Source organism: Amblyomma americanum, chromosome 4, assembly GCF_052857255.1.
Source record: "Amblyomma americanum isolate KBUSLIRL-KWMA chromosome 4, ASM5285725v1, whole genome shotgun sequence".
Taxonomy (NCBI): domain Eukaryota; kingdom Metazoa; phylum Arthropoda; class Arachnida; order Ixodida; family Ixodidae; genus Amblyomma; species Amblyomma americanum.
Window position 1 is genome coordinate 96,401,928 of NC_135500.1, and position 25,191 is coordinate 96,427,118.

Sequence of the window (25,191 nt, forward strand, 5' to 3'; positions counted from 1 at the left end):
GGCTTGACATTTCAGCGCCCTTGCTCGCTGGCGCGCCACGTCACGAGCACGACCTTCCGCAAGCAGTTATTCTGCTCTGGCACAGCTGTCAGCCAGTCATATGTATTCGCATACGTTCAAAATTATTTGAAATTAATCGAATATGCTCTCGAGTTCTCGAACAATTTTCATCGCGTGAATTTCGGGTAAGGCACGTTTTCTTGACAATTGGTTTTTGTGGAAAGGTATCTCGGTGGACACCCGAACCCCGCCGTAGGAAGACGATGAAGGAGGGAGTGAAAGAAGAAAGGAAGAAAGAGGTGCCGTAGTCGAGGGCTCCGGAATAATTTCGACCACCTGGAGATCTTTAACGTGCACTGACATTGCACAGCACACGGGCGCCTTTTGCGTTTCGCCTCCATCGAAACTCGGCCGCCGCAATCGGATTCGAACCCGGGTACTCCGGCTCAGCGATGACTGTTGCATGAACTGGGTTTACTCCGACAACGCACAGCATGCGGCCGCGATCGCTGAGCGCGAGATGGAGGGCATAGCTCCGCGACGCTGTTCATTCGGGTGACTGCGTTCTTAATGATACTCACACATGGCCCCAAGTGGTGGTGGTGGTGGAAACGTTTATCGCCAACGATGACGTAAATGGTGGGGGCAAAGCCCCCTACATGGCACTTGGATGCTCCCTCACTGTGAGGAGGCACCCCTACAAAGCGAAGGATAGCCCTTGGAGAGCAATCCTTCTCAGAGCGTTGGAGATGAGCCGGCGCTGGTCTTGAGGAGAAGTTTCGGTCATAAGAGTCTCCCCGTAAGACTCCGCCACGGTCGGTCATGGGGTATGAGGGAAGGTGGGGCATGTGAGCATGCTGTGTAGAAAGTCTCCTGGTTTTTCCGCAAAGTTTGCATGACGAGGGGAATTGGTCTGGGTATCGGGCATGTAGTAGTATGGGGTATGGCGCAGTCCGAGTTTGTAGTCGTCGCCAGTGTGCGGCCAGCGCTATGGTGAGGGATGGGGCTAGGGGTGCGTACTCCCTTTGTTGTTCCCGGTAGTACGAGGGAATATCCCGGAAGAAAAGCAAACGCTCTTCGGCCCGTACAAGGGGCCCGACTCCCGCCCGGAATGTGAGACCTCGGGCTAAGGAATGAGCCTCCTCGTTAAATGGCTCCAAAGTTTGGCTACGCGGCAGCTAGGGCTCAGGTAGGCTTAGCACACCATGTCTTGATTCCAGATTTCGAAAGCCATGGCTGATTCGCAGCTCTCGCCCCTCTTCCTGTTGGGCTGTGGCGCTAGTTTTCTCGCTGTCATCAGTAGCGAATGGCAATTTCCCTGATTGTATGACATGAAGGTCATAGAGTTTACACACGCACTTAATGGTGTGCTCGCCCAGGTGGAAATATAATTTATGACACTGTACTATAACGCTGCTATAACGCTTCGCTGTTTCGCATGATTATTAGTTTGGCAAGAACATTGCCACTTGTAAAAATATTAGATTCGTATTGAAATCTGCTTTTAACTAAATTAATCGCACGCGATTCGGCTTTGAGAAACCACTATTCGCACAGCCATGCATTTAGCGACACTCACCCTCCACACGTTGTCACTGAGGGACTGTACGTCTTCCACGTCTGTACGTCTGCGGCGCATTTTACCTCCGCAGCTGCGTCGCCGTTTGCTCCGGCGCCCCCTATTTGCGCCGCTCGTTGCTCGCCACTCCGATGCTTATCCCCGCTGCATACGCACCCCTTGCTCACTCTTCCTCCTTTGCTGAATTTTTAATGCGATAGCATTAGAGCTGTCCTCATATCAAAATCCCACTGATGTCCGAGACAAAATTCGCTGACTGGTCGAGAGAAGTCACATGACCTCGTGACGTCATCACAACTGCTTGACGTTTTATCCTGTGGTCGGGAGAGGTCACATGACCTTGTGAAGTCATCACTACTTGCCTACCGAGTTTTCAGCATCTAGGCAGCAGCCTAGATAGAGAATGGAAATCAAAAGTCCGAAAAGAATGAGACGTATGCAAATTAGGCATTGTCAAAACATAGCGGATATCTGCTACTGCAGCTAGCATGCAGTCAGTCGGTTGATGGAACGACAGTTGCAAATGAACTGATGCAAACGCACACGGAAGTTGCAACAGAACTTAAGCTGCTACAAATGTTAAATTTAATGCTAAACCACCCGCATAGTTTTCCTTTTCACCTTTTTCACCCCTGCTACCTCTTCAGCTGCCTGCGCTCTTTTCATCTTGCACCTACAGTGCACGCACTCTGCCCCTACCCTTGTACTTCTGTCCGGTGCACGCGGACGCATGTAGGATGCCGGTGACAGCAGTCAGTGCTCGATGAGAATGCGGGAGAACCTTCCTGCAACAGCCAGGTTTACAAATCTGCAAAGGACGGTTGGCAGCTGTAATGCGAATTTCAGGAACGGTAAAACAAGCAGCTGCACCAAATTGGAGTTCTCCCTGAATTGCCTGGTGGAACAATTCGTCGCTCCTTCAACTTTCACAGTGAGTCTAGGTTCCGCTTGCCTCTGGCACCTCCTTGCTTACAGCTCGGTTTCTTGCTCTGCTGGGTCTCCTCTGCTTCGCCGTTGTGCTCCTGCTTCGGCGTTACGCACTGCTGAGTCTTAACATCTATGTCGTTTTGCTTTTATGTTTTCCGCTTATACATTGGATCTTGTCTTCACATTTTCTTTCTTGCGCCCACGATTGCACGAAGAGCTGGTTCTTCGCACGCAGCACTTCTGTTTGCGACCTTTTGTCCGCTGCAAAGCTTGTGTGCGGACAGGGCCCGATATCTCCATCAAATCTGAAGAAATCAATTTGATTAGTAGAGCGGTTCATCATTTCTAGCCCGTCACGCCAACACATTGAGCGACACGTTCGGCAGTAGTGGAGAGAATAACGTGCGCTTGCACACGCCTGGCGCCGACCAGTGAGCATCGCGTTCCCCTTTCCCCTCCTCCTCCTGCTCACCATGCACGCCTTAATTAACTTGCGCTTTTCTTTTCTCTGTGGACGAGATGTCAACTACGGCGCAATATAGGAAACCAGGGCACTAACTGCCGTCGCTGAAAATGTCACCTTCTCCACATACTGTTGTATTCGCTTCTCCTTGTCTTTGCTCTCGCCATTATGAAAGAGCGAAAAAATATGTAGTAGGAATTGTTGGCTGATAGACCAATTGTTTTATAGGGAATGCGCCGGACCAATGGATATCGTGTGGGATAGGTCTGGTTTCACTGCCATCCCGGAGAATGACAGACCACGGTAGGTCGATGTGTCTTATCCTATCTGGTCCGTCTACATTCCCTTGCTGTTGTGTGCTTACAATCAAGCAGGCAGAATTGGGATTCATAGGAATAAAGCGTGTACTGCACAACACTGCTGTTCTTTAACGCCAGCTACAGCATTGGTGGTTAGTGAAGAAAGACATCTGCAGTACACAGCCAAAGGTGGCATCTGCTTCTTTTTTTGCACCATCTGTTCGCTTTTGAATGACGCTTGTCTATATTTTGTTTATATTTTCTTGTATCTGTGCTCACCCCTGCTTGGAGTCAAGCGACTCCGCAGTATAAATAAATAAATTATAAAGTGTCGTGGCATTCGCAAAGTGGTCACAAATCTTTGTCCGTGAGAGTACAATGCGATAGCATTAGATAGCTTAAGCAAGCAGAAAAATAGAATTTTTCCCATGCAAAGCTCGTTTTGTGCCTCTGATCTTGAATAATGAGCCTGGGATGACACCGTATCTACCTCCGTCGACAGAAATTCTACAGTAAGAAATTTATGTTGGCAGTGAAGCACCGCCCACATCCTGACAGCCATACTTTGTTCGTACGCTCCAAGGATACAGTCCATCGTTAAAGCTGTTCCTGTTGCCTGAACAAAAATCTAATCACAAGTTGCAAGTATAAGCTCAAAAAATTTTATGCCTCTGATTTGCTTAGCTGAGTGAAACCTTAAAATGCTGCTGTTTAACTTATTGCTGTGGTTGGTTAGCAGATTAACACAGTTCCCCGCAGTCCGTGTGCTGTTGTTGCGAACTGCTATTCCTTTGAACACGGTATCCAAACCGGTACTCTTTGTTGTGCCTGTAGGTACGCCGCTGTCCTGAAGTCCTTGCTGGCGCCTGACTTCTCGTACGGCATGTGGACCGTCGTGTACAATGCTCCATCGTACAAAGGTGTGTATACTATTTCTAGTGTCCTTGCATTAATCGCTCTTCACTACTCTCGTGCCGCGGTGGATTTAGTGGCTTTGGCGTAAGGCTGCTGCACCCAAGGGTGCGGTTCAAATCTAGGCCACAGGGGGCGCTCTTCGATGGAAGCAAAATGCAAGAACAATCGTTTGCTGTGCAATGTGGGTGCTACGGCATCCCACATAACATAACATCTTCATTACTCAAAACCGAGCCTAATTGACTAAAGAAACGCCAACGCATGCGCACCGCCTCTGCTCCAGTCTGGCCATGGCGGCTCCCAGGACCAATTCACCTAGATTTGGCCAGCGCTGCGAGTTTGGCTTTCCATCACAAGGCTTACTGTGTTAATGAAAAAGCAGCTTCGCCTTTAAGTGACGGAGGTTCCTTGGAGCCCGCCTAGCATAACTGAGCTCATTCCGATAATTTTACTGGCATCTAAAAATGCAGTACTCAACACTCCATACTTAAGGCATAGCAGACAGGGCACCCATGCATTAGCAAGCAGTGGCGCTGATTTATTAAAACCCCTGAGAAATATATTTTTGATTTTCAGAGATCAACAATGAGGGCAGAACAGGCAGTGTGCCTGTCTCCTTTGAACATGTAGTGCCGTCAAAGTGCCTTACAGATTACAGCAAATAGTTTAGAACACTCCTGGAAGCTTGTGTAAATGCTGAACGTAGTGTATTTCCATTATTTTCTTCGTTTGCAGCACGAGTAGGTTTCTAGAACTGAAATAGGCTGTTCTGAAAATTTGGGCCAACGGGAGTTACCTCTGATACTATTTCCGTTTGAACACACTCTTCAAACTGAAGCGGTCATAACACGCATAATATGGCGAACTATAGTTAAAAGCCAAGCCACAATTATCGTCGCACATATTTTTCTTCCATCCTTTTTGTTTTGTAATTCCAAAACAACATGGCACATGATACAGATTAACAATGAGCTCCTTTTTACTGACTATATCTGGGCAACGTGGCACCTGACAATTTGGGGCTTTATTTTTTTTCTTCATTATGCAGGTGCTCCTCGGAGTGCTGGTGATGAAGCACTGAGGGAACATTTTGGTGAGTGCGCGGACACACATGCTGCGTTTAGTTCCAACTTCTCATTTAGAAGAAGTGGCCGTTTCTTCACACCACTGTGGTCACTTTGCGCAGTCGCAGCACTGTAGTATACTTTGAATGGAAAGACATGTATACTTCTCTTGACATGGAGCCAGCACCACTTTCTGTCTGACTTGTCGAAAATGCCGTCGTGTTTCCCGGCGCTTTCGTCTTGCAGTCGACTCCATAGTGTGATGCCATCCTCATGTATGGCATGCGCAAGTACTAAATCCTAACATCCTAAATCCTAACACTTATAGATCCCTGGGAGTCCTCATACCCCTCCTGCCAGAGTTTTGCAGCAGTTAAGTGATGCGCCACTGCCCTTCAATGGTAGGTGCTCCCAGCGGTGGGCCTTGTGCGGCCCTGGTTTCTCTCCCCTATTGGCCAATCATTAATTGAACTGCCACCTGCCATGGCGAACAGTTTGCTCACAATCCTGTGGCCAGGTTGTGATCATGTCACAAAGTCATCTACGGAGGCTACCTAGATCAGCTTCTCTACTGGTCACTTTTGGAAGCAATACTAGTTTCAGAAGCTCAAACGGAAAGTAGTGATAAAGAGTTTTCCCGCCAGAGGGCAACGCAAAAGTGGCTGCGAAGTTGTTGGCGGCCAACACTGGGCAACTTGCCCTCGCCTGGAAGCTAAACCTGGAAGCCTGGAAGTGAGGGCATAAAAAACAGCCAGCGGCTTCATAGGCGCACACAAACGAAGGTAGACGATATCGCAGCTCTAAACCTTCTGCACAGTCAACTTGCCAACTTTCAGGGCAAAATTCAAGAGTAAGAAAAAGAAAGTGCGTGATATCCAGGTGAATCACATGTAGGAATATATGTAAATCAGATTCAGGTAACAGTTCTTAAGTGGCCCACAGCACCAGTTCGGAGTGAAAACAGCTCTGGGCTAGTTTTCGACCTTGTGCGGGACCATTTGCTGTGGGAATAGCTATATTAACGGTCCCCTTAATTCCTTAATACAGTTTACGAAATCAGAGCCACGCAGCACGAACGACTCCTTTATTTGGGGAAAGCTGTCACACTTTAACCACACATTCGTCTAGAATACTGAAACTGATGATTACCCCAATGTAAGCGAAACAGACTACCACATAGAACCGCTGTAACCAAAAGAGAACGCTCCTGGGCTAAATTCTGTGCTGCCAAATAAATAACTGTGTGAAGAAACTCTATTCGTGCCTGGGTCCGCTCCGGCGTGATGCTCAGCCTAATATGACTAACCACTTAAAAGTGCCTGTTCCCATTTCCTTTAAGAGTGAGTACAGTCAAACCCACTTATAACAATACCGGTTATAGCAATATATCAGATATAGCAATGGTCAGTCGTGGAACCGTCAGGTTTACCTTGTGTTCTGTGGTAAAATAAACCGCTTATAGCAAATTATCGGTTATAACAATTAAATCTGGTCAGTGCAAGTCAACTTTGAAACAAACAAAAACATGGAGACACTACAACCGCACCAGCCAAACCACGCTTACAGCACAAAAGCCCTTGCCACCTTTGAGCAGTTCTGTTTCGATGCTCCCGACAGTATGCATGCTATAAAGCATTTACTAGAATGTGAAAAATAAATACCCTCGCGCCGTTCTTATCTCAAAAGCAAGCAACCATTGTCCAGTCTTTCAGCAGATAAATATACCATGATGCAGCAGTTATCTTTTTGGCATCATTCGATAATATAAACTTTTTCTCTGGTCCCCTGAAGTTCGAAATAACAAGCTTTTACAGGCATTAGAACAATCAAGCCTCTGCTGTGATTAAATTTTCTAAAGTTTGTCATGTTTTTTTATTGGCCCAACCCTGTTATAACAATGGTATTTCCATGGTAACTTCAATATTGTTATACGTGGGTTTGACTGTAGTGCAAGTTCAATTTTGCTGAAAGTGAAGCTTAGAGGCCATGAATGGCTTTGAAAGTGGCTGTAAATTGCATGCATTATATAGAGTAACCGCCATTGAGAGTTCATGTTGCGTAGAAATCCTCTAAAGCGAGGCGATAATTTACAAATAATTGTTTTTAATTCCCATTCCCTCGCCTTGCCGCAACAGTCCGATGTCTGTCTCTCCCGGGGCGACTCCATGGGGCTCGCATAAACTGCAACGACGAGGGTACGTGTATTATCCAAGGGCACAAACTAACAAGCTTTCGTGGGCAGAGCGTGGTCCCAGCCTGCAGGCCTGCATCTTTTTTTTCTCTTGCAGTCTCTGTTGTACGAATTGAGAGGGAAACTGTGGTGGGCAGTTTTTAACTGTCGATATCAATGGTGTTGTGTAAGCTAGACTGAAAATTTTAATGGCAGGTAGATGAGCGATTCTGTCTCATGCTTTTTCTTAACCTCGGTGCACACAGTTTACACTAGTAACGGAAGAAAATGTTTGGTTTCGCTTGTGCTCCGCAGGGGACACTGCAAACCTTGCGCTCGTCGCCACCAGTGTTGAGCATCACGAGTTGTTCCTGGGTGGCCGAGGACCGGTGACACATTGCCTGTGGCACTTACAACCACGGATCACAGATAAACTAAAGAACCGCTAAGCGTGGCGCGTCTACCACGCTTATAAAGCACCCAGAGTCACAGAAAAAAAAAAGGGCAAAGGGACAGGAAAAAAAACGAAGGGAAAAGCAACCTAGTGAAAGCAGCTGATACCCTGACCACATTATCATACCTTTGTTGCAAAGCGGTGCCTCACAAAAACCAAAGAAATGAAGAAAAAGGAACCGTTTTTAATAATTTTGTACTTTAACCAATTTTGACACATAAAAGAGCAATTTGCTGCAAGGCCTGTGAAAGTTGTCTTCACAGCTCCAGTAATGCTAAAAGGTACATGCAAGGCAGTCAACCAGCCTCTGGATGCTGTTTCATAGTTGCAGTAATGATAACTTAAAGACACACATAGGAAAGCTCCAGTCAACTTTTTCTTTACAGGAATCAATTCTGTGGCCCTTATCGGCCAGTGATGGCGTCTCTTTCTTCTGACTTGCATTTACATTGAAAGTAGCTAGCATCTTTGTAATAGGGAAACGGTTGTCTTAACGTACAAGCCAACTTCAATTTGTCTCGAGTTTCCTTCAGGGGGATGGAGATGCAGTTTTACAGCGATAGCTGTTAGGCGCCTGTCCCTGGCTTTCGTGTCACCGTCGTAACCAGTGACCATGGCAACCCGGGTATGGTTATCGTCCTGCATGACACAACGTAGGATGTGTTAAGGCCTTTACTAATGCTGTGCATCTTTTTTTCTCGTCGTCTGATGTCACCTTACGTCACGGCCAACCTGGGTCGCATAAGCCCATGGGTGGTTCTGTTTGGAACAGCCGCCTGCGAAAACAAAATGCCTACACAGCTATCGCTGGATCTCTTGTTACATATGGTGAATTCCAATCGCAGGCCCGGAGCGCTCTGCACGCTCTGTGACAAAGCGCCTGAATCCGACGCAGAGCGCGCGACCTGAAATTGCGATTGGAGTACACTTGCTCTGGCCAGAGCATGCAGACCAGAGCATGTAGGGTGCCGCTATCGCCACTGAAATAGAACGTCACGCAAACTTCCGCTTGGATCCGCCGATTTCGGCGGAGCAGTCCCGACTGCCCCACGGAGCAATCTCGGCTCAGCAACCGCTCCCTGTCTACGATTGGAAGACGTGATCCGTGCCTCAGATCTGCATTTGGAATACAGTTGCTCCGAAATGAGCAGGAAACGTTGCTCCAGAAGTGCTCCAACTCTGCGATTGGAAGTCACCAATAGTCATAACCGTCCTGTGAATTTTTCGTAGGATGTTTTCTTCTCTTTGTAATGATGCACAAGACATTCGTAAACATAGATCACCATGTGGATTTCGCCAGCGGCTGAAAATGTACGATAACTGAATTTCATCTGCCATGCAGCTGGTTTCTAAGTGGTGGACACGACGTCCCGAATAGGTTTGAAACCCTACAAACCAAATAACTGCAATGCATTAGCTGTTCTGTCACTCGCTGTTATTTTTACGCCTGAGGCAAGCTAGCATAAGACTGATGAAAAAACAACCAAGCTGATGAAACCGAAACAACTATTAGATTAGTCATTTACTGGCTGTAGGTGAATTCCAAGGCACTAACAAGCAGATATTGCACAGCAGCACAAGGTGTTTTTGCACTTCACCTGCACCAAAATACAACTGCTGCAGCTAGGATCGGCTCCACCATCAGTTAAGCAATCCTTTAGACTTTCAATACGGTGAGCAGAGGGCATGGCACGCAACATGCATTAAAATTCCTTTGAAACCATTCTATGCAAGAAATGCATGCCTGCTGAGCAAAACATGAGAATGAAAACAGGTTCCCACACAGGGTAAGCAGTTCCATTTAACCTTGATCAGCATTTCTTTTTCCCGCCTATATTTGTAATATTTAACTTTGTGCACTCAAACAGCAAGAAGCAAAAAAATAATTTAAAGGAAGATGGGAAGAGCAAGAGTCGCAGAGAGATAAAGCAAACATGTTGAACACTGACCCTGAAGGTTTTTTTTGTTATGAAAGATTAAATAAGAAATAAAAAATAAAGTTTTAGCAACAAAAGTGCCAGAGGAGGGACATTATGCGAGTGGGTCTATTAGAGTAAATAAGGTAATATGTTGCTTTGCTATCATGTTCAGCCATCCTAGTGATCAATACAGCTCTCTCAACCTCCTCTTCAAGACAACCTTCTTTCTTTTCCTTACCTGACTCATTTTCAACTGTTGAACTGAGCTGTAATAGCTTATAGTCTGGAGCTACCTACGTGCTCAGTGATACGGAAAAAATAAATAAAGCAAGCAAGAAACAGACACACGTGCAAAAGAATGCCCGTGGTTTATTAACTTCGGCATGTCCAGCATTAGAACCAAGTTCTAAAGAGCAGTCCCAAAAGAGGAGAGAATAATTTACATAATGACCAGTATGTACACAGGTTCTGGAAGATGGCACACCATTACGTAGCCCAACCTTTCCTTCATGTTTCACAAGTAAAAGAAAATGACGAACACCTGGACAACAATGCAGTCGTTTTTTGTCCACAGTCTCTTCTAGAGCTCGACGTGTTCCTTAACCTTGTCCTCGGGCTCCAACTCAACGTCACTAAGGTCAATGTCTTCTGGCTCTTCCATCTGAAAATAAATATTACAAATGCTTCATACGTAATCACCACAACAAGCAAAACGAGAAATACTGCAGTTAACACACATCTGCCACAGTCCAGCACTGCACAGAAGTAACCTGCCCTAACCACCCTGTAACCATATTTCATGCTCTTTCCAAATGTAAAAAATGATTGTCGATCTGCGTAGTTAGGCCAAATGCGAATTAGGTGCGCTAGCAGTTCAGTTTTCACTTTTGTTCTGGTGTTCAGATCCAGTGTTCACGGATGGCAGTTCGGATAGAGACAATGGGTTAATGTCCATATATGCTGAATTGGTTATTCTCAACATTCATAGATTCCTGGGAGTCTTCCAAAACTGCTGGTGGAGTGGTGCAGCGGTCAAGCGATGCACCAGTGCCCTTCTATGGCAGGTGCTGCCATCGGGGACTTTGGCTGCTTGGATTGGGATGCGATCCAAGTTGCTCATCGTGAGATGCCTCTCACGATTGAGCTGCTTGCTACCTGACACAGTTGCCCACCACTTGGTAAGCAACCAGCAGGTTGGCAGCCTGCCACAAAACTGGTTTCAGACAAACACACAATGGCTAAATGCGGGGAATCGGCACTATAAGTGCTAGCACACTAACAAAAGTACGTGGAGTACGAAAATTCTGGTGCATGAAAGCTTCAGCCCTGCCACAAAATGCAAACCTCCACACAATGCAATGCTAAGCAAATACGAAGAGAGCCGAACAGCTGCCACCTTACCTTCGCATCCTTGCCATCCCAAGGCTCAACGTTGACTACCTCGGGAAGCTTGGCACCCTTCACAGGCACACTCGAGCCGCGCCCAACGGCCACCTCACGGAGAAATTCGTTGATGCCGTCGTAGCTGAAAGAACCGCGAAGTAGTGAGTATTTCATCTTGCGGCTGTTGAGCACAGCCAGCGCGGGGTAGCCAAAGCCGCCAATTTCCAGGGCCTCCTCCAGCTTGGGCTGTGCCATGGCTTCAGACCAGAGCCATCCCCATCGGTTGCGCTTGTACTTCTCGCCGAGGCGCTTGAGGACGTCGAGGTAGCCCTGGCGGCACTCCGACTGGCAGTCGTAGATGTGTGGCAGGACACTGATAACACAGAGCTGGCTATCTTCGCACACATCCTTCAGCGCAGACTCCTTGGTCACCTGCAGGATGAGAACAGGAAGAAGAGAATGTGAAATGACATGAAATTATTGGAAGCAGCTGCAGCTACTAGAAACCAAGCTTTAAAACATGCAAGCTAAACTCAAAGGCCCCAGAAAGTTCCATATTTTCCGGTCTATAAGTAGCAGTTTTTCTTTCAGACTTTTCGTCGGTCCATCTTGTACAACAATGAAACATATAGTACAGCCAGAAATGATGCACCCCTGTGCACCATCTTTTGCCATGCCGGATAACTTTGTTAAAAAATAAAAGTGACATATAAAAGAGGAAAAAAATCCGAGTCACAGTTGCAAAATGCTATTTTGTGGGTAGGGTCACATAATCTCATCATGGCTGGACTGAATGCAGCAGCCGCCACATCCACACTAAAACAAAAACAAAAGCGATTACACTACTGGTAGTGAAAAAAAAAACTGGCGCTGCCTGGCATGCAATAATGATAATGCACAAAAAAAAGCAGCCCTTCCGGGATGCCTGTGCAAGATCCTTGTGTGTTTTGTAAAACGCTTTTATTTTTGCCCGCATTATTTTGTTACCTTTTAAATTACCTATCATATAAACGTGTGTAAGGGAGTTTGCTGTCGAACACTGCTAGCGTGCGGTGGGCAGGAAATTCAAAGTGGACGAGAAGTGCGTCCGACGATGGTGCAACCAAAAGGATGCATTGAGGAACACAAGCTGCAAAAAGCGCGCTTTCCGAAGCAAGCGATGCAAGTTTCCCGAACTGGAAGCGCTGCTCTGCTAAGTGATGGAAGCACAGAACAATGGCTATACGTTGACAGTGGACATGCTGCACGACTTCTTGTGGAACGAGCGCGCACCGGAGCGCAGCACCGGAGCACAGCACCAGCTCGGAGTCAGAGTACTCCGCGAGCGACTACTGAACGTAGAATAATTGACACTCATTCACTAATTGGTGCATTTTTACTTAAATTTTTTTTTTTTTGCATATCTTGTGTATGGGCCGAACCCCGAAAACCGGGTCTAGGGAATGCGGCATAAAAAGTACAACTGCTGCGACAGTCAGCCACCGCGGTGGCTTCCACGCAGTACATGGTGCAAAGGGGTGAACCATTAAAAAAATGACATTTTGGTTACTTTCACCATTGCCGTCAACGGTTCGGAAGCGTTGCAAAGTTCTTCCTGCGCTTAACACAGCGCAAACACGGACTAAATTCTGCGAGTACTAGAAAGGACTCTATTGAGATCTTGTGCCATGAAATGCTAATCGACATTTTTATGCAGCGAAACTCAATAAATGTATTTGTACATCATTCAACAGTTTCATTTTTCAGAACCAGTCTGTTTGGATTGTGCAGCATTTTTTTTTGATAATATGTTTTCTGTAGTTTTTTTAAAAACGTATCAACGAGGTTTTATGATACATATTCCCTGAAGATTCCACAATTACAATTTCATTAAAAAAAAAAATACTTTCTAATACCAGCTTCCCCCTTAAAGTGGACCTCTTCTGCCAGAGACATGGGGTATAAAAGACCCTTGGTAATAAGGGACAAGTTATTATTGAATTCTGACCAACAATCTCACCTATAACAGGCACATTAACTGCAACTAGTTTGCACATAAATTAAAGATCTTGTTTCTACATGTAAAGCTCCATGCATCCTGCCAGGAACATATACTGGCACAAGGTGCTTACTGCCAGTGGCTCAGGCGAAACTGTATTAGACTGCCACAAATAAGTCAACTCTGCGTATAGGCCAATCTTCCAATTTCAGATGGCAGTTACTGTGAAAAAAAAAAAAACGCTGACTTATGCGCGGTAATATACGGCGAAATATTTCTTCCATGTTCTCCGCGTTCTTACTTTGTCTTGAACTGTCCAGGATAACAGTTTTCCAATCTCCTTCCCCCTCCACACACCCACTACAATATGCAGCATTGAGGTAATAGATGCGCTTTCCTATACCACACCATCTGTGCATGTTGACTCAACCCAGCAGTCACCCCCCTATCCCCAATCCTAGCCCCGCCCAATGGGAGGGAAGCCATGCTGTCCAGCTTGGACCTGGCTGATGGCAGCCGCTGCAGAAGCCCTGGACTGAGGGCCCCTTCCTGATGGGGCAAACTTCTTGTTGAACAAAGTAAATGTTTTACACCACCACCATCAGACGGACGCTCGAAGATGTACCATGCTGTCAGAGCCAGAAATCATTCACAGGGACCAAAGGGCAAGCGAGCTGCCCAGAGAACCCGGGAACAGCCTGCTACCCATTAACAGCCCTTCCTAGAATGGATTAAGGTCTCATCATCCAGCTGTACCTCTACTTGACTCCAAATATAAGTTGTACACCTGCAAATGAGAAAAAATCCCTGGAGGCAGCGCGTTATCTGCACCTAGCGCAAAAACAAGTGTAAAGATATAATACAGTTAAACGAAGTAATAAGTGGTACGACTGAAACGGACATTCGGGGATAAAAGGCATTTTTAGCATACTTAGTTGGCAGCCCTGCCTCTCCTATTCAGTGGGCCTCTTTTGTAACAGTGTACAGAACACATTTAGTAATAAAAGACGAGTTATAGTTTAAACTTCACCAACAATCCCGCCTATAATGGACACCTCAAATTGTAGAAGCTCTCCCCAACATGACCGATGTGGCGCCACCACTCGCAAACCATGCCTGCATCCATGCTTGAGAGACGACAGATACATCATGCAAAGCAGCACTAGGTATAAAAATATATCTGCAACATGGCATCACATCTGTATCTAATACAGAGTGGGCCGGCTAGCTGCAAAACATCAGCAAGGGCCTCTTCAAATGCAAGTGCTGCGTAAACGGGCTCCGCCCAACTGGTGGGAGTACACGCGACAGCGCGTGATATAAGGAGCTTCGCGCACGTAATGCCACGTGCGGTGGGCTTTCCTGCTCGCACTGCTCCTGTGACTTGGCTCAAAGCTCGACATTTAGCACAAACAAGCTCAAAGCCCGGGAAAACACCCGTCAGCCAGCGGTTTGCAGGGCCCGCGTGTTAAGCCGCAACCAACAAGCGTGCCACAATGCGCGAGCGTACAATTTCGGTGCCGCATTGATAGCCGACGTTGGTTGCCTCTGCTTCTGGCTTAGTAGCCTGCCGGATTTAAGTCGAAGACCTTGGTAAATTCACGGCTGGACAGATGAACGAGACAAGTCCGTTTCCCAAAGTGATCGGGCCAAACCAGGTGACGCGGGTACAACTTTGGGACAGAAAATTGCCCCACAAAGAAATATTCCCCACATGGGTTATGACTGCTGTGGAAACAAATTCTTCTGTTTTTCCAAGTGGACCGACATCTATTTACCACTGCACTAGTCCTTGTAGATTGACTCTAGACTCACCTGGACCAGCTCCGGTGCTGGTGCACTCTCGGCAGCCTTGTCATTGGCCCACTGGATAATGTCGTCAGCTGTGCGGCCACCATTGTACTCTTCTGCTGAGTGGCGGTCCTTTTTGCCAGCAGGGAAGAACTTGATGGTTGGGTAGCCCTTCACCTGAATGCAGAAAGGCCCACATACACAGGCTCAATGCGGAGTCTTTGCCAGATTCATTGGTACAACAGCAGAAAAAAAAAAACACCTCTCCCTTCAAAATATCACGAATGCGTAGTAAAATCAGAAAAGCAGAACAAGAAATTTTACTTTATCCAGGAATATATTGCTGCTGAAGATAGGCATGTCAAACCTAGAAGGGCAATAAGAATTCAATGGCTTTGAGGTAAATATGAATAAACAATCACAATGGATACGCTACGTTTTAACTCCACGGCAAAAAAGCTGAAAATCGTAAGTGCAGCAATGAAAAATGCTTCAAAGGAAATTCACTATGGGCAGCTACTTGCCAAATACCAGAAAATTAGTCACCTTATGTCTAGAGATGTCTTTAGCAGTACTACAGTGGAATAATTACCTAATGCTCACTTATTTTGAACGTTTGGTTTAATCAAACCACATCTCGTCTAGTCAGCATGCAGTCTGCTAATGTTCGCCCCAATTTGAACTCCACATGTTAGAACAGATTATCCATCCCCACCTAGTCTAAATAATCGAGAGTCAGTTATATTTTTATATTTCAAATAATAAAACATAGGTTTAAAAATAAAAACTAGCACAAAAGATGGAAAGCCTTGCACAGTGCAGGTCAAATATAGGTGAAACTTGTACGAGCAAAAAAAGGCAGCGCAACAAGGCAATATGGCAAGAATCGATGCGGCGCACATCCAAACCGGCCAAACTACAAAAAGGTTTCTTTTTCCAACCTTCTGGCTCTAGCGACACACATTGCGAGGTTAAGGTTAGCAGACAGCAGCTGTGCATTTGGTGCTGTTCAATCCTTCTGCATACTTTGCACAGACTACAATCAATGACCGAAAATTCTGACCCCTGATCTTCCGAACATGCTTGATTATTCAGACTTTTTCGCGGCACCATGGCATGGCCCTTAGAGCCAATGTATAAGAGCACCTGAAATTTCGGATGCACCGCAACTGGCTGCCCATCTTTCGGACCTCGTTCGCACTCGCCACCAACATCCAAGCTGCCATATAATGTGTACAGTGGAACCTTATTCATTCAAACTGCAGGAGAGATCGAAAAATTGATAACACAAAACAAAATTTAAGCTTAAGGGAGCCTCTTAACTTGCGATGCTGGAATTCTGCGCAAGTCGGCACATTGCGCCTGCGTGGTTTCGAATTCGTGGTGTTTATTTTGAATGCCTTGGGCCGCATGAACTTGAACAGTAGTCAAAGTTTGCGGTACTCATCTGTGCTATGTTTCTCACCTCGAATACGGGAAGAGGTAGCAGCGAAGCATTTAGGAGGCATACGGCTTCATGTAGACGGCGAGTTGCGGGAGGAAATGGCAGTGCATTTCAAAGCGAGGACAGCATACCCGCGGCAAAACGCACCGCAACCCTGACTCTTCTATTGCAAAACCGTAAACAACTGTTGTTTCAATGACAGGCAAGACGCCTCTCATCATACGCAAGCCACCGCAGAGAGCATATCGCCGAATACGATGCAAACTTTGGCTCTCAACGCTAGGCCTAATGACGAAGGCCAACACCAACTGAATGCTTGTTTCGGCCGTTTCTCGGTTCTTATCGTTTCGCCATCTTCGAGTTTTTGTTCCGGGCCCATCGTAGTGCAGGCACAGCGCAGCCCCCGCAGCTCCGTGTTCGTTCTCCCGTCTAGACTTTTTCCCAATCCGTGCGTTCATCGGCGACATGCCGAGGACAGCACAGCCAGGCCGAGCTCGTGAAAGCGGTCGCCGCCCGTCGCCCGTGCACGTGTCGTGTGGCGAATTTTAGACATGAGGAGCTTTAGAATGTGTGCAGTACAACTGTCCCCTTACTCCGGCATACTGGCAATAAGTTCGTGACTTTTTTGGTGAACATGATTTTCCAGACTGCCAGACTGCCCGCTGTATCTCCCACAAATACACACGCAAAACAAACTCCGCTGTTATATCACAACTGTGGGAGCGTTCCTGCATGCTACATGGCACCCCACAATGGCTCGTGCAATGACTGCCAGGAAGCATTGGAACTTTCAGCACACCTTAGCTTCGCACGACTACGCTAGACTCAACCACAGTAAGCACTGCACATAATGTAAGTGTTGCAGGCATGTTGCGGCGCATTTGGCGATGGCACGCTGGCAAAAAAAAGCAGGATAATCAAGCTCATTGGCACTTGACTGCCAAGCCATGTTCGGCAGCTTAGGCGTGCTCTGACCACACAGATGCTTTGCACGCTTAAGAGCAGTGTGAATTTTGTCGCGCGGCTGTTGATGCAGCTCAATCACCACAGAGGCCAGTGTCCATAACAGAAGACACAAAAATGAAACTATGCTCCAAGAGCCTGCGCAAGGGCCAGGGGGCAGTAGCATGTGTAAGTTCCAGACACTTGTTTCTGCCGTCTGTATTCTTCCTCTCCTCTGTCGCCTAAAAGACTAATCGCATAGTTAAAGCGGTTGCCACGAAAACAGCGCTGGAGTGTACACGTACTGCAGTACTGCGTATGTCCACTCCTCACCATTGCCTCCCTTCTAATGACAGATTTTGTTGCAGATGAATAGCCATTGTAATAAATTTAGGACATCAGGGCACACTGTACATGCAGAACAATCGCAAATGATGACATGACTGCAAGAGCCACAAAGCCTTGTAAATTCCAGACGCGCACGCTGCACTTACACGAAAACAAAAAAGTGACAGTCAAAAATGTTGCAATTTTTCCACTCACTCCGACTGAAATAAACCCATGTTCAGTCCACTGCAATGGTTTTTCCGTACTGTATGTCCTACTTCAGTAAAACCTCTTTGACATACTATTCCCAACTGATATAACTTGCCGATTCATCTACTCAAATTCGTGGGCAATTAAAATGTCCCACAGGTTTCACTAATTATGGACAACACAATTTCCCGGCTGCAACATTTGAAAGTCTGACTAATTCTGGTCATACAATGCGTTCTGCAAGCAACTGCAGATGTGAAAACAGGCGCACACGTCAATGCAGTGAGTCACCTGTTGTGGTGGCTTCTCTGCAATGCATAGGTGCACACAGGCAAAGCAGTTAAAAAAAAAACTGTCAACATATGAGCGGGTTGGCCCCACAGGAATATGACAAGAGGAGAAAAGTAGCAGTTTCTTCACAGTGCTAAGGGAAAAGTATCTCAGCAGGCCAGGACTCGCGAACTGAGCGTGAAGAGCAAAAATGCTGCAACAGTCAGCCATCGCAGCATCCTGGCAGGGGTTTGTTTTTTTCAGGTTTAACATCCCAAAGCGACCCAGGCTATGAGGGATGCCGTAGTGGTGGGCTACGGATAATTTTGACCACCCAACTTCTTTAAGGGGAGACATGGGTCTTTGTGAAAAAATTTTTAATATTGAAGTTATTGCCATGAAAATATGTAGGTACATATATTTCAGTATGCTGATCTCAAATATGAAATTAGTTTCTACAATTTTTTTTCTTTCTATTGTATGTAGTTTTTTATGAGAATAGCTTCAGACAGAGTTTTAGAGAAAGCTGCTGAACAGATTCTCATAATCTGTATGTTGCAAGATTCTAGAAGGATCAAGGATTGCAACAAGGGTAATAGCATGTTTCTAGCTCTTCTAGTTCAAAAGTTGTGGTCATCCAGAGTTGTGGTTGAAGAACTGAAATTTTAGTTAACATTAATTTTAGCAAATAACAAATTCGTGTTTACTCCTAGCTACCATCTGAAACCCTTATTGCACTCACCACCTATTTAGCTACTAAACGACACAAAGGTTACCAAAATCTGATGAGCAGAAGCAGAGATAGGCTTGTCAATAGACTGCCATGTGACGAAAATAATCGAACTGAGAAAATTGCGAAAAACAAATTACAATGCTTTAAATGCTTTTTTTTATGCACAGTTGTGCAAAATAAGTAGTGTCGAGCTTCAGAATGCCCCAGGTGAGTAATGTTCATCAGTTTTTCTTTGGTGACGTCGCTTTGCGGCAGAGATGAAGCAGGCTGAGGCTGCACGCTTCCGCTCGGAGCCTATAGCTCGGCGAGAGTCTTTCTCCTGTGCCCTCTGGGTGGCTATGTGGTTTTGTTCCACTTGGAGCTCTTGCAGAATGCGTGACGCAGCCTCCTGTGTCCCAGAATTAAACTGCATGACTGCCTCAGCGACAGCCGCTTCAACAGATATCAGCGAAGCATGCTTTGTCTTGGGCATCAAAGACCAAATCACTGAATGCAGTGCCTCATTTGCATTTGTCCACGCTGGCATCTGCTGAGTAAGTCTTTGTGTGCAAGGCGCTTGTACACAGGTAGCAATGCTTGGCTGACGTAGTCGGGCAGGTTGTAATGGTGTTTCGGTGGCTGCTGTCCCCTTGCAATTGCAGCATTCTGTTTGCACCACGAGTTGGTGCCTTGTGGGCATACGCCATGGTTTGAGCGCTTGTCGGTCGACGTCACATGATAATATGTGGCCATTATTGCCCGATGCATTTGCTCGACATCGCCTGCATTAGATTTTAGTGCCCAACCATAGTAATTGCTGAGTTTGGTGATAAGGTCTGCAGTCAGTCGACCTTTACCACTCAACCTTTCACAATCCTCTGCTTTGTGCTTTTGGAGAAGATTGCGCAAAACGCTGCCCATCCGCTTTTGTACATGATTTGTACAATCTTCTTTTTCAACTGGTATAAGACCATATACCTTTGCTTCCTCTACCGCACGAAAATGCTTGCAATCTCCATCGCAGAGCACTGTGGTGTAGCGCAGGCCGTGCCGCTCCAATGATCGTTGGAAGAGCATCAGAGCTGCATCCACCTCCATCTGCCCGGATTTTGAATCTGTACTCTTTTGGCATACATGCTGTGCCTTCCATGCGTTGTACTGGGGGTCCTCCTCTTTGGGTGCATTTTTGCAGCCAAGGCAGTAGTTGCACAGCACTACATAGTCTAACACATAGCCTGAAAAAAGCTCTATGACAGAGCCCACACCAATGTGGGACTGGTGCCCTCTCGTCATCCATGTTCCATCGAAACAGACTGCAATATTTCCGGGATTACCAAAATTCAGTTCTCTGTATAGTTCTTTCACTGAGGAAACACAATTAGTCAGCACACTTTCAGCACCTAGCGTCGCGGCAGGCTTCAACTTAGACTTAAGGTGTGCTTGGTAGGTCTTGTTGTGAAGACCCCTGTGGGAGATTCCCATGGTTGAAAAAAAGTCATTCAGTGCTGTTTGGCCATTCCCTGTAGTTAGTGCAGCCCGGGCAGCAAGAATATTTACCTGGAAGGGATTGCACTTTGCGCTTCCAGGTAGACCTGGGAACTCCACTCGCGCACGACATCGCCGCAAACAGAACACTCCAAGCATAACTGTACAGCAACATCGTATTCGCGAGTGCTTTTTTGGATGGACACGTCGCCACCACACTGGCGGCACACGGTTTTTTCGAGCAGCCGGTTGATTGCTGACACATCGACGATCGTGTACGTTGCCGCTGCCGTCGCCGCCGGGCCTGTGTCGCCTCTTTCAGTGCGAAGAGCCTGCAGCTTGCGCTCGGTCGCAGATATAGAAGAGAGCTCCGAAATTCGGGTGTCAGCTCGTTCTTGTAGTCGCTCCAAGTCTTGGGGGCTCATAAACGTCGTGTCGACACGCATTCGTTGCTGGCGGCCACCCGTGTCATCGGAATCGGCCGCGGAGACGCCCGTCGAGACACTTTCAACTGCCTCGCTTCGATCACCTGCTTCGAGAGCGCACGGACGACCTTCCACTGCATCCTTTTGCTTGTTAGAAGGCTTTTTACGCCTTTTACCGAACTTATGCGCACTGCGGAACTTTCAGTGTGGTGGAGACATAGCTCGCTTCCGAAATCAGGCTGAGCCTTTTTCAAAATGGCGTCGCATCCGTCGGCAGCGCGGGCCCTAACAAAATGGCGCGGGCCAATGAGCTGCGCCGGTTTTGACACGCGACGGGCAGTGACCAATGGCACAGCGAGATTCCGTCTTTCCTTTTTCTTCTTTTCATGGCTAACAAAGCGACGCTGCGTGTGCAGCTCCGATGGAGAGAAAGAGGAAGAGACGCTCTTTCAAATGAGACCAAGATGGCGGCTTTCCGGCGCGTCATTTGAAAATGGTGCACGACGCAAAATGAGCATTTTTGAGGTTCTTTCGCGACACTTTCGGTCAGAATACTCCCGTTTTTTTGCTTTTTTTTTTTAAAAACTATGGGTTTCTCCGCTTTGAAACTTTACCCACATGTAGAGAATGACCTCACGGTCACGAATAATCCAAAATTGAAAAACTGATTTTTTCGCAATTTTTCGGCCGCAAAGACCCGTGTCCCCCCTTAACATGCAATGACATCGCGCAGAACACGGGCCTCTAGCATTTCGCCTCCATTGAAATGAGACTGTCGCAGCCAGGATCGAACTAGTGTCTTTCAGGTCAGCAGCCAAGCATCATAACAATGAGCCACTGCAGTGGCTTCTCCTGCAGGGCAATCATGCAACGGGGCAAAGCATCTGTAGCGCCCTACTTTGGCTGTGCTCTAGGCGCAGCCAAAGGAGAGCGCTACAAGGCCCCCCCGCCTAGACTTCAACTCAAAACCACGCTGAGGGCTGGCAGCGCAAGTGGGGAAGATGGGAGTCGGAGACCACAGACGGGGAACAGCCAATGAAAGGACGCACTGAGAGGCACTCAATGGAGGTCTCCACGTAGGCAGACTTGAGGCAGCCCATACTGACTGTCTCTTCGCGGCCATTCTGAAGGAGGGTGGCAGTTTTTAGTGTGAGGCGAAGGACGCGAAACGGTCCGTCGTAAGCCGGGGTGAGCGGTGCTCGGACAGCATCGTGGTGCACGAAAACATGGGTGGAAGTGGAGAGATCCGGGTGAACAAAGACGGTTATGCGGCGGGGAGGGCGAGGCGGAATAGGCCGGAGGTCCTTAACATTGTCGACCAGACACTGCCGGAACTCTTGCAGCTAGGCAGGTAGTTGCGCTGATGTGAAGAAATCTCCGGGGAGACGCAGGGAACTACCGTACACCAGCTCTGCTGCAGAGCACTGGAGGTTGGCGCGGAGAGCGGCCCGTAAACCCAGTCGTAAGGCATCAACCCAGTGGGCGCAGCTGGGACGGTAGCTAGGGCAGTCTTCGCATCCAAAGACCAAAGCCAAGATTTCTGCCACTTTTGCCATTGCCATCAAGGGACCGAATGTACCTATGTTGCAAAATTTCTTCCACGCTTAAAGGGGCTCTCAATAAAGGTGCAGTATTCCTGGGATGTTCTAGATGCTGCTTCACAAATACCCTCCAGCAAGAATATTTTAAAGGGCTGTGTAGAAGCTCAGCTATATGTACTCAAATTTTGAGTGAGTGTCTTCGCTCCTTTCCATCTCCTCTCTTCACTTTCTGCATAGTCCAGGCTCCAGATGCATGCGGGATTACCTTTCCCGCAGGGGGAGAGAGGGTGGAGCTTCCCGATTGGCCAGAGTGGCCGACTGGCTGGCTGCGTGATGCCTAAATGAATCTAACCAATACACAGCAGCGTGCGACAGAGGAGGGCGCGAGCACGAAAAAGTTGTCGGAAAGGACTTTCACGCCTGATTGCGGGTTCTCTGTAGAGTCTAGCTCAGGTGTTCATGACGAGAGAATGTAGTTATTGAGCTAGTTTATGTGCTCTCCTCAGAAGGTGTTTCAGAGCCCTTTTAGGAACAAAGCAAATGCAGACTGAATTCGGAGAGCATGAGAAACGGAGCTATTCAGAACTTGTGCCAAGAAACGTTAAAAGATTTCATGTAATGAAATCTTTTTTTTAATCTTTTTTTAGTACAGTGTGCTATTCAACAGTTACAGTAAAACCTCGTTACTACGAACACCAGATTAACGAAATTTTCAGATTTACGAATTTATTTTAAAATCCACGCCAAAACGCCTATATTTTAAATGTAAAAAAATTTCAGTACTACGAATTTCAAATTACCGAATATTTCAGAATAACGTATGTAATTTAATCTCACAAGACGCTTCGTTATAGCGAAGTTCCGTCAAAGTTTCGTATCAAATCCCTGAAGCTGATGCCTATCATCATCATCCGAAGCAGCAGCTATGCGCTGGGGAACCCGTTTCAACGGATACAGCCCTAGCGGCATCGGCATCAAGGCTAGTGTCGCGCTGAATGAATATAGGCTAGGCGACGCAAGGTGCCGCCCGATACAAAGGGTAAGGCCATTATCATCCATCCAGCGTGTGGTCGCATACTGCGCCGTAGTCTTAAGCCTATTCAAAGTTATCGGCGCTGTGATTGTGTTGTGCATTAGCTTTGCTGACAATGAGTTCTCCTGGCCCCCGCGTTAAGGGGGGATGAGGGTCTTGAAAACTTTTTTTTTATTTCTTAACATATCTTCCTGAAAACTGGCATGAAGATATATCTTCGAATACTGATCCCAAATATGTATTCAGATTTTATATATCTCATCTAGAAATGAAGATATGGCAAAATAATTTTTGCAACATAGGTCTTTTCTTACGGGCCATTATGGTAATTTCTTAATTAAAAAAACTAGTTTTAAAGTAATGCTGTCATTTGTAAGGGCCCATTGCACATCCTAAAGCTAAAGAAATTTTTAAAAAGTCATCACATAGGTCATGAATGAATAACAAAGTAGGGGGAAAAAAAACAATGTGGGAGTAATTAGCTTACATCTGACCTAATTGCTAGTCTATTGGGTTTAATGAAATTTGGAAAGCTTTAGGATGTAGCTGAGGTGTTGCTGAAAAAAATGATACCTACTTCAATAAAATCAGTCGATGCAAACATTATGAAAAGTTGCGTAAGGCAAAGGCATTTGATCGAAAAAGCAAAGCTGAGAAAATTGCATTCAAAGTTTTGCTTACTCTGCCATTTTTGTTTACTGATCATATGGAAAAATTTAATGCTTTAGCATGCAGCCCAGTCATTGCTGAACACAACAACACCAAACTTACAGAAATCTGTTCATGTAAAGATTGTGAAAACCTCTGTATTGCATTGGCACTTGACAAAAAAAAGCTTAGAAAACCACTTGCTATTTTTTTAAAATCTTCCACACATTCACAGAAGTCCTGGGCAGTAGTCCTGGGTGCTGTCAGGCTTGTGCTTCTTGGTCATCCTCTTCTTCACCTTTTCAGCTTCGGTGTGACCCTTATCAGACCTGCACAGCCTTTGTTTATCTTTCTCAAGGCTCCTACGAATGAGGCAGCTCCCAGGCCTGTAACCAAGCTGTGCTGCAACAGCTCTGCTGGTTGCTGCCATTCCTTGGTTGAAGCGAGAAACTGCTTCTGCAACACCTCTTTCCACAGCCAGCAAAGAGTCATGCGTGTTCTTGGAGCTTTGGCTCCAAATGACAGAGTGTAGGCACTCAATGGCGTTCTGTGTCATGCCATCTTTGCAGCGCTCCAAGAGGGCCTCGTCGCCCAGCCTTGCAAAGATTGGCTCAAGAGCAGTGCGAACATGGCCTGGCAGAGGGTTTTTATGTGGTGGCGGCTCCACTTGGTTCGCCAAAGCACGATTGAAGGCACACCACGAATCAACTCCTTGAGGACAGCAACTGTGGTCTGGGGCTTCATCTGTCGAGGTCATGTGCAACAGCGTGGCATGCACCGCCTTTTTCATGCCTGCAACGTCGTGGCTGTGGCTCCGCAAGGCATACCCATAGTAGTTTGTAATTTTCTTTATCTTGTCTTGGGTGAGGTTGCCCTTTCCGCCAAGAGATTCTCCTTGTGCTTTCTTCTTCTCAACCAAATTGCGAAGAGCCGTCCCCATCCGCTTGTGGACATGGTTCAAGCAGTCCTTCTTTTCAATGGATATATATCCATACACACCTTCCGAGGTCAATGCATGAAAGGTGCGGCTATCACCATCCGAAACTATAGTTGTGTACCGCAACCCATTTTTTTCCAGCGACCTGTTGAATAAAATGATAGCTGCTTCAGTCTCCATTCGGCCGGCATTGCAGTCAATGTTTTTCATACACTTGTGGTTCGCAGCCCAGTCACCGTACCCATCATCACTGGGATCAGGTGCCCCTTGGCACC

General features: G+C 46.7%; 2 protein-coding genes and 1 pseudogene across 2 annotated transcripts in view; 1 reads left to right on the forward strand and 2 right to left on the reverse strand.

Moving 5' to 3' along the window:
• Window positions 1-10,361, forward strand: part of LOC144128144 (putative thiopurine S-methyltransferase) — a 39,208-nt gene extending 28,847 nt beyond the window's left edge. Inside the window, exons 5-8 of the mRNA XM_077661242.1 lie at window positions 3,198-3,272; window positions 4,103-4,188; window positions 5,232-5,276; window positions 7,733-10,361. Of these exons, the coding sequence (XP_077517368.1) occupies window positions 3,198-3,272; window positions 4,103-4,188; window positions 5,232-5,276; window positions 7,733-7,866 (340 nt within the window). The 3' untranslated portion in view covers window positions 7,867-10,361. The remainder of the gene's footprint in view (window positions 1-3,197; window positions 3,273-4,102; window positions 4,189-5,231; window positions 5,277-7,732) is intronic.
• The window catches only part of CaBP1 (Protein disulfide-isomerase A6 homolog CaBP1), a 30,259-nt gene continuing 15,207 nt past the window's right edge, over window positions 10,140-25,191 (reverse strand). Inside the window, exons 6-8 of the mRNA XM_077661241.1 lie at window positions 14,967-15,119; window positions 11,192-11,605; window positions 10,140-10,451 (exon numbers count right to left, since the gene is read on the reverse strand). Of these exons, the coding sequence (XP_077517367.1) occupies window positions 10,371-10,451; window positions 11,192-11,605; window positions 14,967-15,119 (648 nt within the window). The 3' untranslated portion in view covers window positions 10,140-10,370. The remainder of the gene's footprint in view (window positions 10,452-11,191; window positions 11,606-14,966; window positions 15,120-25,191) is intronic.
• On the reverse strand, window positions 18,888-20,509 carry LOC144128141 (uncharacterized; annotated as a pseudogene).